The 14,646-nt window shown below is 40.0% G+C and overlaps 4 protein-coding genes and 1 long non-coding RNA gene across 7 annotated transcripts; 3 read left to right on the top strand and 2 right to left on the bottom strand.

Moving 5' to 3' along the window:
• Window positions 1-197: 197 nt before the first annotated feature.
• LOC130688651 (carboxy-terminal kinesin 2-like) lies at window positions 198-3,250 on the bottom strand. Its single transcript, XM_057511645.2, has 9 exons — window positions 2,871-3,250; window positions 2,666-2,812; window positions 2,509-2,589; window positions 2,251-2,449; window positions 1,895-2,189; window positions 1,434-1,836; window positions 1,100-1,317; window positions 863-1,028; window positions 198-801 (listed from the first exon to the last, which is right to left on the bottom strand). Exons 1-9 carry the CDS (start codon window positions 3,016-3,018, stop codon window positions 467-469), a joined length of 1,992 nt encoding a protein of 663 aa, XP_057367628.1. The 5' UTR covers window positions 3,019-3,250; the 3' UTR covers window positions 198-466.
• Window positions 3,251-4,376: 1,126 nt separating this feature from the next.
• On the bottom strand, window positions 4,377-7,904 carry LOC132088317 (uncharacterized). Of its 3 annotated transcripts, none has more exons than XR_009421809.1 (6): window positions 7,539-7,904; window positions 7,387-7,481; window positions 7,143-7,319; window positions 4,825-4,909; window positions 4,602-4,760; window positions 4,377-4,514 (listed from the first exon to the last, which is right to left on the bottom strand). It is a non-coding gene; the product is annotated as an uncharacterized LOC132088317 (long non-coding RNA). The 3 variants fall into 3 exon arrangements; XR_009421808.1 differs by having other exon boundaries at window positions 7,155-7,319; window positions 7,539-7,902; XR_009421807.1 differs by lacking the exons at window positions 7,143-7,319; window positions 7,387-7,481; window positions 7,539-7,904 and having other exon boundaries at window positions 4,825-5,404.
• On the top strand, window positions 5,491-6,823 carry LOC130688659 (apolipoprotein D-like). Its single transcript, XM_057511659.2, has 6 exons — window positions 5,491-5,901; window positions 5,976-6,121; window positions 6,210-6,292; window positions 6,359-6,454; window positions 6,521-6,647; window positions 6,704-6,823. The coding sequence occupies exons 1-6, from the start codon at window positions 5,779-5,781 to the stop codon at window positions 6,714-6,716; spliced, it is 588 nt and encodes a 195-aa protein (XP_057367642.1). The 5' UTR covers window positions 5,491-5,778; the 3' UTR covers window positions 6,717-6,823.
• A 74-nt stretch (window positions 7,905-7,978) lies between the features above and the next one.
• LOC130688666 (alpha-1,6-mannosyl-glycoprotein 2-beta-N-acetylglucosaminyltransferase-like) lies at window positions 7,979-11,146 on the top strand. Its single transcript, XM_057511667.2, has 8 exons — window positions 7,979-8,490; window positions 8,785-8,905; window positions 8,971-9,054; window positions 9,118-9,359; window positions 9,426-9,571; window positions 9,634-9,809; window positions 9,868-10,124; window positions 10,194-11,146. Exons 1-8 carry the CDS (start codon window positions 8,354-8,356, stop codon window positions 10,414-10,416), a joined length of 1,386 nt encoding a protein of 461 aa, XP_057367650.1. The 5' UTR covers window positions 7,979-8,353; the 3' UTR covers window positions 10,417-11,146.
• A 105-nt stretch (window positions 11,147-11,251) lies between these two features.
• LOC130688650 (intraflagellar transport protein 70A-like) lies at window positions 11,252-14,238 on the top strand. Its single transcript, XM_057511644.2, has 12 exons — window positions 11,252-11,388; window positions 11,458-11,523; window positions 11,584-11,699; window positions 11,770-12,001; window positions 12,070-12,370; window positions 12,430-12,761; window positions 12,820-13,016; window positions 13,080-13,290; window positions 13,350-13,525; window positions 13,584-13,679; window positions 13,753-13,865; window positions 13,934-14,238. The coding sequence occupies exons 1-12, from the start codon at window positions 11,335-11,337 to the stop codon at window positions 14,065-14,067; spliced, it is 2,028 nt and encodes a 675-aa protein (XP_057367627.1). The 5' UTR covers window positions 11,252-11,334; the 3' UTR covers window positions 14,068-14,238.
• The last annotated feature ends 408 nt before the right edge of the window (window positions 14,239-14,646 follow it).

Consider the following 14,646-nt stretch of genomic DNA (forward strand, 5'->3'; position numbering starts at 1 on the left):
TCACAAGCAGCCCGATTCCTTCGAATCATAGTTCTTCCCTTTTTACTGTTGACCACAACTGGGAGACGTGCCAATGTTTATTTGTATACTTGTTTCCATAGCAACAGTTTGCATTGTTGCCATATAGTTCTATTCGTTTCTAGCCGTGTTAGAAAAGAAACGAATTTAATTGTTTTGTTTTCGTTCTTTTCTGGGTGTCAGACGATGCCGTTTACTTTATTTGCAGAAGGAAAAGAGATCAATGATATACGCAGGAAGGAATACAAGCAAATATTTTAACATTCGCCAAAACTCGTGTGATAGTATGATGATCCGGAGAAGTATTATAAAAGTACTGCATAGATGCGATAGGAGGGGGATAAAGTCTTGTAAATTAATTTTTTCTCAAAAAGTACTAATCTATACTACCATAAAAATAGGATAAATTGCAATCGTGTTGTGAAGTTCAAATGCCCAACCAAAAGATTTAACTATTATTTTTGACGGCAGTACCAATGTGACAGGAGTTCACTTTGGCAGCGAATCGCAAAGAGTTAACGGTCTCGTTGATACAATTTTCCCTGGGAGAAACGTTGACGAACATGAGTGTCTTTGCGCTGCCACCCAAAGCCTGCTGAAGAAGCAATGTTAACTTTGAGTTCCGGTAGGGAATATGACTTTCTTTGGTTGCAAGCGCCATGATAACGTTGCCCAAGTTTGAAAGCGATTTGTTAATATGTTTAGTTTCAACAAGTCGGTCGCCAGTGGCACCAGACTCTTTGAGACGCTCGGAGCCTGCCAAATCAACCATGTAGAGGATACCTATTAAAAAGGACCAGGTGTTTACGATATGCTTTGTCAAGGAAGTATATTAACTCATTACCATTTGAAGTTTCAGCCGTATCGTCATTAACTCCTGTTAATTTTAGGCGTAAAACGCTGTGACTACGCGACGAATGCTCATTGCAACTTGTAGAAGCAACTGCTCTTTGTTGTTGGGCTCTAGCAAGCAAGTTGTGCACTTGTTTCTCGTTTGTAACTTCTTCAACCTGTGGAACAAAAACCGTTATTTGAGTATTTAAAAAGAAAAGCAATAGGAGATAAGATTTAGAATTTTCACCTTTAAGTTTGTTACAACAGTTTCATTATTGACAACGCGAATTTCATGGTTTCCCCCCGAAGACCCCAATAAATCACGGATTTGCTCATTATAAATTTCCAAGAACGATGCTTCAATCTTGTAAACCCAACCCTTGGACTTGAGCGATTCACAAGCGGCGAAAATCAATCGCACTGAACGAGGTATCATGCCGTCTGATTCCGAGCCTGATGTCCCCCCTGAAAAACAAAACAAGAATAATGACAATAAATAAACATCTATAAATATCTTAAAGAAACAAGCATAAAGCGCTTTTATCTTGAAAAAAATATTTAAAAATAATAAAATGCTTTACCTTCCATCGTGAAAGTTTTGCCGGATCCGGTCTGGCCGTACGCAAAGATGCAAACGTTGTAACCGTCCAAAGCTGACTGAACAAGTTGCGATAATTCTTCAAAGATCTCCTGTTGCGTAGAATTAGGGCCGAATACACGATCAAAAGTGAATTCGAATTTAGATGGTCCTTTGCCGCTTGCTGGAGCATTCATAGCGCTTTCGTTTAATGTCATGTCAGCGTTTAACTTGTGAACTTCAAGCGAGCGATGATGAAGAACATTTAGATGGGGAATTTTTCCTGAAGGCATTTTGTCTGAAGGAATGATTGAGCGGATTCGGCAGAAAACTCGAATGTTTCCTTTTAATTCTTGCACCGTATTGTGCAACTGTCGCCTGAGAGTTTCCTCTTGTCGCAAACGAGTCTTCAAAAAATATCTTCAGTGAATGGAACACAGTTAAAATTAAATAAAACAGCCTTACCTGTAGCTCTTGAATTTCCGCAGTTGCCGCGGAAAGATTGTTTCGAAGTTGCATGTTATCAGTTTTTTCATTGTTCAACAGTCGCTGAATGATTTCCAATTCAGCACGCAAGCCAGCAGAGGCTGAGCTCATTTCAGCAATAGAACACTTGAGTCCCACTATCTCCTTCTGCGAAGCGATCAACTCTCCTTCCAAGTTGGTCCGCTCGCGTTCCGCCCGACTTTTTTGAAATTCCAATTCCCGCATTTTATTTTCCAGTAAACTCTTTTCAGTGGCATTCGATACTTCCAAGGTCCTAGAGTACGAACAAAATAAATTAATGGGATGAATAAACTCCATACTGCAGTTTCAAATACCTGATTTCTTTTTTCAGGTTGTCAATTTCTTCTGACAAGATATTTACTACACTCTCTTTATCTTTTAAATGGACTTCCAAACTCTTCTTGGATGAATCCAGTACTGTAATAGTGTCTTTTTTCTCAGCATTTTCAGTTTCTAATTCTCCAAGACGCTTCTCAATGATCATCATACGGCTCTCCAATGTTTGAGGTTTGGCTAAATATTAAACTAATAAATTACCATACAACATACCAAAAGATAATGATTTGTTGCACCTTTAACACCTTTGTTGGAGATGGCATTTGAAATAGATTCAACCTTTTTGGTGATATTGGCACAAGCAGTGGGACGGGAAGCTGTAAATTTATAATGCAAGAATATGAAAAAACAGCTCAAACACTGGAAGTTAGGCTCATGTTGAAGAACATTTACCTGCACGGCTGAGAGTGGAGGATGTTTGAGGTCGAAGTGTGTTTGAGGGAGCTCGGGACACAGGTGCTGATTTGCTATTTGGGGCAGCTGTGGCTAGGTTACTGACAGACTTGGAACGAACCAATCTATTAGCTGATGGGTTGCTGACTAGAGATAAGAAAGAGAATATAGGTTTGGATTATTTAATCAATAGTATTTCACTTACTTTGAGTGTCATCCGTTGTTCTTGGACGTTTCTCTGTTGGCTGGGATGTAGTCATTTCAGGAACTCGGCGTTTGGCCAGATGAGGTAGTGAAGATGCAGCAGAAGGGGGTTTTAGTCCCGAAGTAAAAGCAGGTATTTTGCTAGCCATCCCTTTGTTTGGCTGAAACGTAAATAAGACAGTCTCTGAGACTTTGGATTAGAAAGCAGCTACAGTGCAAAGTCACAATGGAAGACCCTGACAGTTTTAAGGGAAAATTCAAAACTTTCGTAGTTTACTAAATTATAATTACTAAAATTATTTAAAGCAGGAAATGTTGATGTCGGCCTAGTCGAGAGCTCAACTAGGGGTCCACTTTACTGATGATGCCTTTGAATTAACGTTTTAACGGCAGAAATTTGAATGAAACCAGCGTTGCCATTCCGTGGAAAATGTCAGTAAAGCGCAGTGATGTCAGACCTTCGGGCTAGAGCTCAGCCCCGATCAATTATGATCAGGCAGCCCCACTCGCCCCGAAAAATGACAGATATTTTTCCAGCGGGTGGTGTCGGGAATCAACCAGGCGACATTTTAAACAGTTGTGTTTAAAGAATCTCATTTTCTAAAATAGGCTGAGTGGCCTGCCGTCTATTGTTATATCAATAATAGGCGATAAACAGACCTACTATGCTGATTCAAACTGTAAGTTGCTTGTAATCGGGTTACGCACCCCAATTAGGCAAGCCGACCAAAGCCCGACGGGGCACGGGGCAAAGAAAAAACACATTCCGTAACCTAGTCGACCTTTCATGGAAAACAAAATGACTAACCCGATCAGCATAAAACCAAACAGATCAACGCAGGGCCGAGCCCTAAGTGCTATGACGCGCGTCATTCGGGGCTGGGGTTGAACGGGCGGGTCAACCGGGTTACTTGGTGCATTTCCATTGCAAATTTATTTTTCAGCCACTGTTTTGTGGATATTCAATTTAATGATGAACTTTATTTCGTCATGACCCTAACGGCCGTTGAATGCGCTTACGATATATGCTAACGGAACTTGCTGCAGTGATATCTGTATTCACTATTACTTGGTTTCAATGATTGCAGTTTATTAACTGGTATAATAAGTGGATTCCTACGATGTTGATCGACAAAAACTCCCTCAGCTACATAATTAATGGAATATAACATTTTGTTCTAGGGACATAATGTTGCTTGCCTTGGGCGAAACAAGCTAGAGAAGACGTCAGACACTACACTTAATCGAAATTCCGAAAATACAGGGATGAGTGTATGTGCTTACGTAGATTACGAGTCTCATTATTAACCTGTTTCCCGCACCTATCGCTTAGCAATGTCAGAAAAAATTGATAGCTAACTTCTCTTTAAATTGAAGAAGCAAAACAGATGGGATGACCCAAGTCTAAAGCCATTCTAACGGTAGACTTGTTTGTTAACGAAAACTTGTTTTATCGTAATTTCTTCCTTAAAATATTTACTATATATGACCTACTCTGAGGATATAACAAACCTTGAATTCTGTTTTGTCGATTCAGTCAAGTCCGAGTTTAAAAACAGTCAAATGCATCCTGTTATTGTTCTAATGTTGGCTTCGATGACGATTGGCTTCGTCAATAGCCAGACGTTGACGCTGGGACGGTGTCCTAATATCGACGCCAAAAAGGATTTCGATTTAGCCAAGGTAAATAAAGACTTTCGTTGAAGTTATGACAAAGTTAATGAAAACTTACTGTGATTCTCAATTTTGAAAGTATGCTGGAAAATGGTACGAACACAGTAAAAACAGAAGGTACTGGATCATCATGGATACTGGACTCAAATGCGCTTCAGAGACCTACACTTTGGACGGCAATGACACTCTTCTCATGCATCACCAAGGCCAGCGGATTCTGTAAGATATTGGATTAAATTTTAGTTTGTTTTCTGTTAAGTAATTGGTTTAGAATTATGTACCTTTGGTGAAACTCTTCAGAAACAATCGTTACGTGTCGGTAAAAGCTGTTGGTAAACATGTGGCTCCAGGAAAACTTCTATTTACCTTTAATGACGTAACAAGTAGGAGATTTTAGTTCTATTGTTGCTTGTGATACCAAATAAAACAATAATGATTTAAATTTAAAAGTACATGGTACGGCGGTAGAGGACGCGCCCTATTGGATTCTTGATACTGATTATGAAAACTACGCCGTTGTTTGGAGCTGCTCTGAAAATGCCGGAATGAAGGCCGGTAAGTGCAAAAAACGTTAAATGCCAGTTGCCTTATAGTTGTCAATTTTTTCTTATAACACAGAGATTACGTGGATTCTAACGCGTCAAATCAAACCGGAAGCTTCTGTCGTTCGAGCTGCGATGGACATACTCAGTCGTAACGGCCTTAGCCGTACGTCTATGGTTAAAACTAATCACCGTTCCAGGTGCAGGTAGGATCCAAAACAACACGCAAATCAGAACAAGTTGTTAAAATGTCGTTCAAATTTAATCGTTTTTCAGACACGATCATCGAAGGATGCCTTCGTAATTGCTATTCGCCTAGCTGTGCATAACATAACATATACATAATTGAATTGTTAACTTAATAATGACACAGCGTGCGGTTTCCTTCCATGTACGCGACAAAACCAATATACCGTATTTAACAACCAAGCTTTTTTTTTTAGTATCTGGTGATAAAGGTCGCATAGTAAAAATATTTACACGACAGTCTTTACGACCATGCCTATGGCCATGCTAACGGTATACGTGTGAATAAACTGCGACTTTTTGACCGGAATTTTTGAATGTGTTACTTGACCTACTCAGACGAGGAAGATATAATATTAACTCGCATTCAAACATCCCGCGTCCGCATAGCCAGTCTAAGCTAATCTCTTGTAGCATCGCGAAGACACTCACGTTCTTAAACCTTCAATGCATTCCGGTACTGCACTAACCGTACTGCTTGCCACGCTGACCGGGGTAATAAATTGTCAAACGTTGAATATGGGACGATGTCCTACAGTTGACGTGAAAAAGGATTTCGACTTGACCAAGGTAAATTTTTCTTAGAGCTCTCTAAAAACTACAGCATTTCTTTCTCACTTAAAAATCTTTTATCCCGATAACAGTACGTCGGAACTTGGTATGAAAATATGAAGAACAGAAGATACTGGTTCATCATGGATTCGGGATTGAAATGTGCTTCCGAAACCTACACCTTAGATGGCGATGATACTATTCTCGTTCACAACAAAGGCCAGCGTGTCCTTCCAATGTAATATTTTTCTTTTTCTATGTGAGCTTTCTCTACATTTAACGTCGATTTAAAAATATTTATATCTGTTTTTGCATCGTTCTATCAGAATCAGCCGATTCGTGTCTGTAAAAGGTATCGGAAAACTCGTGAGCCCGGGAAAATTTGAATTTACTTTTAAAGATTCCACGTGTAAGTGATTATTGAGCAAAAGACTAAAATATTCCCGTAAACTTGAAGAAAAATCTACTTAAATAGTCTCACCAGAAAACGTTCCTTACTGGGTGCTGGACACTGACTACACAAATTATGCAGTCGTCTGGAGCTGTTCTACAAGGGCAGGAGTTAATGCTCGTAAGTAACAATCATCATTCAAAGCAAGGTTGAACTCGGCTTCCTCTAATTACCCGTGTAACGCAGAAATAACGTGGATATTAACGCGTGAAATCAAACCGGATCCTTCTGTTTTACGAACAGCTATGGATGTCCTCAGCCGTAACGGGTTGGGGCGTGCGTCGATGATCCCAACTAATCACAACAGTTGCAAGTCAGTAAACCTATGTCGATACTTTTTCAGTTTCGTAACAAATAAATTCTCTACAGGGAGGAATCTTAAAACGGGAATAGCTCCAATCAATCCCCAAAGTCCGTGTTACTCAGCTACAAAATAAAAGTTTTTTTATGCAGTTCCCTCAAAGACGACCTTTGTACTGTACTCGCATTATCCGACCAGCAAAACTATTTAAGCAAATAAAATTAAAGCCGCATTTCCTTATATAATCGTGAGAAGTAATTTTGAGCTTGACATTTGTTAAGAATTCGGTGGGATTCTTTCAAAAGTCATGCTCAAGCTCAATAACAAACGGCACGTTGTTGGTCTATAAAAGCCTGCTGGGAGTAGCATTCGAATTTGACGACTAATGTCTGTGGGTAACTTAAACCTAAGGATGCGACAAAACCTGTTTACCAGATATTTCCACATTGGCGAATAAATGGTAATCAGGATGCGCAGTAAGTGTGCAACAATTCCAATCGGATTTACCGCTATACTCACGGGAAACACTGCGATTAAGTTGTTGCGTTCATCCACCAGCAACTGGAATATGAATGAACCAATGTGTCCTGACCAATGCTGCAGCCAAGGTATTGCTCAATTATTTTCTGATTTACCATTTGCTGCTTTCCAAGGTAAGAAATGTTCTGACGATTTAGTGGGTTTCTGTGGGTAAGCAAGCAAGACACTAAATTAGTAGTCACAGCTAATCGATTGTCACAGAAAACCATACCTTTTACACACATGGGAATAATGCAGATCATGGCGTTGACTACTGTTACTCTTTTTTCGGATGGTGTTCTCCAAGAGTACCAAAAGTTAGAATACCTATTGACAAGGTAAGTCATGTAATTACTCTTGCATGTTAGAGAACTAATCTATTACTTCTCTTGGGTTGTTTGTGCTGCTTGGTTCACCAGCAGCGTCCTCATTATTAAAACATGAAACAGTTCCCTAAATCATCAGAAAAAATGAAAAAGATATAGTAGATTTTTGTGGAAGAGTTTAGGTATAGCTTTTGGCGGGAAGACGTCATGGAAGATGTCTGTTGTTATTTCAAGTGACTAGGAAGACAGCATGGCTCACACAGTGCTGGTTATTCAAGCTTCTTTTTTAAGAATATTCTTGTACCATGTTTTACATGAGATTAGATTAACATGAGTTTTCAAAATTGTTCATCTGAAATCCTGGATAACTTAGTGACATTTTGTAACGTGGAAACAATGCCAAACAAGGAGGTAGCACTCATGCTTTTTTTATTTGACTTCAATAATCGCATGCGACCGCTAGAGGCGCCCTGTATAAACTCGTCTTCCTTGTTTATTTTGGCATGATTGGCCTGCTTTTTCGTTCGGGATTCGGTATTTTGGTTCCACTTTCATCAGTTTCGTGATCTCAGTTGTAGGAAAGCAGTGGAGAAATTCCGGCCCGCTTCGGGGTTCTCCCTGCGTTTGTGTCGTTGAGTGTAGTGGGACGCTTTCTCCTTGGCTTTCTTCCGGAAATTTGACATCTTCATTCTGTACCATGGCTTCTAGAGATTTGTTTATCCTACAATGAATTCTCTACCGAATCTCCCCAAATCTATTTTTTTATTCATTTCTTGATCACTTGTGCTTATTCCGCTACCTCGGTTGAATAGTGACAGTTTTTAATTCGGAGGCTTGAGAGACGGTGAAAGTCTCCCTTTCACCATCAACCAGATGAAAATGTTTCTTGTCACAAAGCTACGCAAGAGTTTCTTGATGAGGGTATGCCTAACATTGGCAGTAGTCTCTCTCCTATGGCTCCATGTTGGAGTTTTCATTTATCGTGGAGCTGAAATTGACTTTGAACATAGGTAAGCTATCTAAGTTCTTTATCATTTTTCCTCTCTGGGAAATTCTTGCCATTGGCTGTGGTATCCTGATTTTGTAACCCTACCACTTCCTTTGTTATCAATGTCCTATAATAATATATATTTATTAAGTCCCTTAGACTTTCCTAATCTAGGGACATTCAGTAATAGTGGATATGAATGGGATATTAGTATCATTTGAATTTGCTTGGGAACTTTGATCCTAACATGTTTTCCTTACCTTTTTGGTTGTGGTATCTGCCTTTGTCGGAACTTGTATTTATTCTAATCGTTTAGGTTTAATAGCAGCTCAGTTTTATTAAATCATCCAAACTTCAGTAATATAGAACTTGCCAAACCCACAAACCTGACTGTTCCAGAACTGATGGAAAAAATAACTCTTGAAAACAATGAACAGGTATTTTTAAATGGTTCTTTAATTATTTGTTCTCTTTAAGCAAAGAAGCATTATTATTTTTACAGAAAATTTGGAATTCAAATCATATTTCATGGCCACCAGTTAATGAAACTGAAATTTGGCCAAAAGGAATCGTGATTACAATTCAAGTACGTTATTCCTCAAGTTTCTAGCTTAACGTTACATTTTTAACGATTCGCGTTTTTATCTAGGTTCACAATCGGATTTCGTACTTAAGGAAACTACTTCAAAGTCTATCTCAAGCAGCTTGGATAGATAGAGCTTTACTTGTATTTTCACACAACATTTACAGTGAAGAACTGAATGAAATTATCCAGTCCATTCCCTTTGCAAATGTGATGCAAATTCATTTCCCCTATTCCACTCAACTTTTTCCGTCCAGTTTTCCGGGAGACTCTCCTTCAGATTGTCCGAGGGATATTAACAAAGAACGGTAAACATTGGCTATTGTACTGCTCATAATGCGGTTTGAATGTATTTTACCATACCTCATTATCAGGGCGATTGCGATCGGATGTAGCAACGCCGAAACTCCAGATTTATACGGCCACTATCGTGAAGCGCGATACAGTCAAACCAAGCATCACTGGTGGTGGAAGACCAATTTCATATTTGGAAAAATCAGAGCTCTTCGTGATTACGATGGTAAATAATAAAGAATCATTAGGATTACGGTTAATAAAAGTTAATCGGACGATTCTTAACAGGTCCAGTCATTTTTATGGAAGAGGATCATTATGTTGCAGAAGATTTTCTACATGTACTTTGGCTTCAACAGACATTACTTAGAGGAGGGTCTCAATGCAATTTCTGCAATCAAGCCCAGATTCTCTCGTTAGGATCTTATCCCAAATACTTTAACCACCGGGAAGCATCGAATATGGTAATTCGAATCAACAGCATTAAAAGAAACTATTAACCTGACCCCCGACTTCCTTTAGGTCGAATTGTTACCATGGGCGTCCAGCAAACATAACATGGGCATGGCATTCAATCGTTCAGTTTGGCAAAATTTCCAAAAATGCTCTGAAATGTTTTGTTCTGTGGACGATTACAATTGGGACTGGTCCCTACTCCACGTTGCACAACAGTGTCTGCCTTCGTTATTCGGCGATTTTCCCAACGAGAAAGGGAAAACGAAATTCATTTTGGGAGCTTTAGTCTTGAAAGCTCCTCGAATATTCCATATAGGCGAATGGTACGCCTCTTCAATGTCACTTTTACCTTCTCGTGCTTTTCTAATTACAGTTTTATATTCTCTTGACAGTGGGGTCCATCACCGTAAAGCGAGTTGTGCGTCTGACACGTCAACGTTGCAGAAAGCAGAAACATCGTTGAGGGCTGCGCGCAAGGCCGAAACCCTTTTCCCAACAACTTTGAGAACCAAAAATATGTTGGGTAGCAAAGCACTTCGTCTGAAAAAAGGAAATGGTGGGTGGGGGGATCCTCGTGATAGAGAGCTGTGCCTATCTCTCACCGTCATCGACTAGTTGTCACATGTAAAGTACCCTTGCACTAGGGTAAGATTAAATCAATTTTAGTGTTGTAGTTCTTATCGACCAGGCGTCTTTGTAGAACAAATTTTGTGTTTCGATACTTTCTACTTAAAAAGCCCAGTCGCACAGTATGGTGGGAATATTGTGATACAGTAGACAAGAGTCACTTAAAAATAGCAGGCAAGTCGGTCTCCCAAAAAGTTCGATTCGCACGAAATCTGCAAATTGTCACGTGAACCAATCGCATAAATCGGGGATTAAACGTCTTAATTCCATGCGCACACTCTAGTGAGCTTACTGTCTTTGGGTACAGGCGTTAACTGCCACGAGTTCACAAGGTGTGTTTTTTAAGGCATTTATGTCCGTTTAAAATCATAAGTTAATCTGCTTTTGATTTCCTTTCTGGGTACGATGTGTTCTCATTTTTCTCACCTTTTTTGAACTTCGTTTCATCCACCGACCTTTACATGTAATGCGATCGACTGTGCCTTCGATGTACCCTACTCGATAATTCTAGATAGAAACAGAGTCTATTTCTAATTATAATTGTCGTCGTACGCGTGTAGGCAAATGGAAATGTAATCCTCGACTAGTCAATCAAATCCCTGTCAAAATAGCCTTTCTTTTTTTCGTCCCATTTAAATGAGTGGTGTGGGTGTATTTGTGTGTCCTAGCTGTCGGTGTATTTTCCTCTACAAAACGAATAGATTTCTTTACGGTGTAAGTGATCGTGTTGCTAACCTAGTTTAGTATTCCATTGAATGAAACTTGTTTTAACAACAAAACACGCAGTAGGTTTTTACTGGTTCACCTAGTGATGTTGTCATGGCAACCAGTTTCAAACAAAAACATTGGGTTTTGTACGACTTCATTCACTAGATTTGCTTCAAAGATTTTTCAGCGAGTTTAGACATGGCTTTCAATAACATTAAAGACGGCGAATTCACAAAAACGATCTACAGTATGGTAACTTTATACACAAATGTGCATCACTAATCTGTAACGTCAAAAATGTTTTCTATGTCTTTCAAACAGATCAAAGATGAGCGATACCACGACGCTATCACCACCCTTGTCACAATTGTGGATGCCAACCCAACAGTACGCAAACGCAGTGCAAATTAAGTTACCTAACTGTTTTAAACGTCTCTTTTCTTTAAGTCAAAAGCAGGGCTGTCATTATTAGGATATTGCTGCTTCCAAATCCAGGATTTTTTCAATGCTGCCAGTTGTTATGAACAACTGTACAGTCTTTATAGCGAGCAAGAAGAATACAAGTACGTCGTTCTATGGTTAGCTAAATATCCGCATTTCGTTGGTTTTAATCTACTTCTATCTTGTAAATAGACTCTACTGGGCCCAGTCGCTCTACGAAGCCGGCCTTTATGGAAGCTCGTTGAAGGTTTGCAATCAAATCGTGGATCCTAAACTCAAGGGCAAAGTGTTAAAACTAGAAGCAGCCATTCGCTTTGCCGAGGATGATTTGGCCGCAGCCATGAATACCGTGAACGCATGTTTTGCCCTGAGCTCCAGCAATGACGTTGATACGTTAGTTAACATGGGATGTATCCGTTTCAAAGTAAGCGCATTTCAAATACGTTCGCATTCCGCATGTAAATTCTCGAGAAATGTTACGAAAATTTGTAGGAGGAAGACTATTCAAGAGCCTTGAACAAGTTCCAAAGTGCCGTGCATGTATCGGGTTTCGAACCCCAATTACTCTATAATGTGGCAGTGTGCCACTACAAAATGAAAGAATACGCACCCGCCATCAAGTCTATCGCTGACATTATCGAACGCGGGATTCGAGATCACCCGGAATTGAGTGTAGGCATGGCAACCGAAGGATTGGAAGTTCGGTCGGTTGGCAACACGCTAGCGCTACATAAAAGTGCCCTTGTTGAAGCTTTCAATCTTAAAGCTGCAACAGAGTATCAACTAAAGAATTGTAAGGCATCTATTTTTCAGTTTCATCATCCATTACTTAGTAACCCATTCATTCTTTAGTTGACGGAGCCAAAGAAGCGCTGACGGATATGCCCCCCAGACTGGAATCGGAATTAGATCCGGTGACGTTACATAACATGGCGCTATTAACAGCCGATGCTAATCCGAGTGAAAGTTTCGACAAACTTCAGTTCCTCCTCTTACAGCAAGTAACACAAATGCAACAGCAACTTGAAAATCCCGAGGCACGACTGACTGGTGCCGGGCCATTGGTTTGCCCGCCTGAAACATTCGCCAATCTGCTTCTCCTCTACTGTAAATACGAATATTTCGACTTGGCTGCCGACTTGATGGCGGAGCACGCAGACATGACTTACAAACACCTTAGTCCGGTAAACAATTCTCTTACGTCACTACGCTTTTTAACGATCGACGTTTCTCTCTTTTTAGTACGTGTTTGATTTTCTCGAGGCGCTCATCATTCAGCAAACGTCACCGGAAGAGGCCTTTGCCAAGTTTGACGCTCTTTGTGTTCGATACGGGGAGACGGTTCGACGTACCGGTACGAACTTGAAAGAAGCTCGACGACAACAGAGTTCGCACGCCATCAGTGCAGCTGGGCTCGCGCACGAACAAGCCATGGAGACGTAAGAATATAAGGGTTTTGAACTTACCTTAAATTCCAGTTGTTAAGCGATGTTTTACGGTAGTTACTTGCCCGTTTTGATGAATCAAGCTAAAATTTATTGGGATCGAGAAAACTACGTTCAAGTAGAGAAACTTTTCCGGCAGTCGGCAGAACTTTGCGGAGATGCAGATGTCTGGCGTTTGAATGTCGCGCACACTTTGTTCATGCAAGAAAGCAAGTTTCGGGAAGCCACAAGTTTCTACGAGCCCCTGGTTAAGCAAAATTACGATAATGTATGTTTATTTTATATGGTAAAATGTTGTATCACCTTGATGAAGTGTTTTTCTTGCAGATCTTGGATGTCAGTGCCGTGGTGCTTGCCAATTTATGCGTTTGCTATCTCGTGACGTCACAAAACGAAGAAGCTGAAGAACTTCTTAGGAAACTAGAGAAAGAAGAAGAGCAGAAAAGTCTTGAAAATCCTCAATCCAAGTTCTTTCATTTGTCTATAGTTAACCTGGTTATTGGGTATGTAGAACAGGCCAACGATGTATCAATATCCTTTCACTGATTGTCTCTTCCGTAGGACACTGTATTGTTCCAAAGGCAACTACGAATTTGGCATCTCTCGCGTGATCAAAAGTCTGGAACCATATCATCAGAAGCTTGGGACCGATACCTGGTAAGAGAATTTTTGTAGCAATTTTTGGAAGATAACGTATTTAAGTTGCATTTTACCTGAATTTCCGGGCTAGGTTTTACGCTAAGAGATGCCTCATGTCCTTACTGGAGAATATGGCCAAACAAGTTGTGGTCATTAAAGATTCAATTCTGGACGACATCCTGCAATTCCTCGACAGCTGCCAGTGTAGGATTTCTTTTGGTGTTCTTCAGTGTTTCTTCACTTTGAAAAAGCGTTTCTTTCTTCTTACCTAGTTTACGGAAGGGAAGTACAAACGATCCTGGAAAATCCAACAGCTGTCAATTTAAACGTTAGCAGCGCCCGATTTACTGTAACATACGAAGCAAGGATTATTAAATGTCTGTTACTTCAGATCATCCGAAACTGAGGTAACAATGGGTAAAGATGTATTGTCACTTTATCCTCCGGTTCACTGAATCAAAAAAAAAGGGTGAAAAAAAAAACAGAACGGGAAACAAAGAATGGGTTGAAACGAGAGAAGGGATGAGGGAGGATAGATTCAAAAGGTGTCACCACAATACACAATACATACGACAGACCCATTTGCACGCTCTATGACATTTCATGACACTGATTATAATAATAATAAAAGAATCCCCATTGGAACGGGATGCACGGGGCGAGGAAGAGACAAAGGGCAAGGAGAACATCAAAGTATTATGGGATGGACACAGGCGGCCGTTTCTTAACACCAAATCATTTGCACATTTTGTATACAGAAATGATTCCACAGATTTGGCTGCCGATCAGATGGTAAAATTTGTTTCGTTTTCTCAGATGAAAACCACATACGAAAAAAAAAGGATCAGTTCCCCATTTTTGGCAATCGCATGAAGACTACAAATGATGGATATAATTCGGCTTCATTTTCTACGGGGGACTGATTTGAGAGATTCGCCTGAACAGAGAAATTATAAATACATTTAAAAAATAAACAAAAAATCAA

Source organism: Daphnia carinata, chromosome 9, assembly GCF_022539665.2.
Source record: "Daphnia carinata strain CSIRO-1 chromosome 9, CSIRO_AGI_Dcar_HiC_V3, whole genome shotgun sequence".
Taxonomy (NCBI): Eukaryota; Metazoa; Arthropoda; class Branchiopoda; order Diplostraca; family Daphniidae; genus Daphnia; species Daphnia carinata.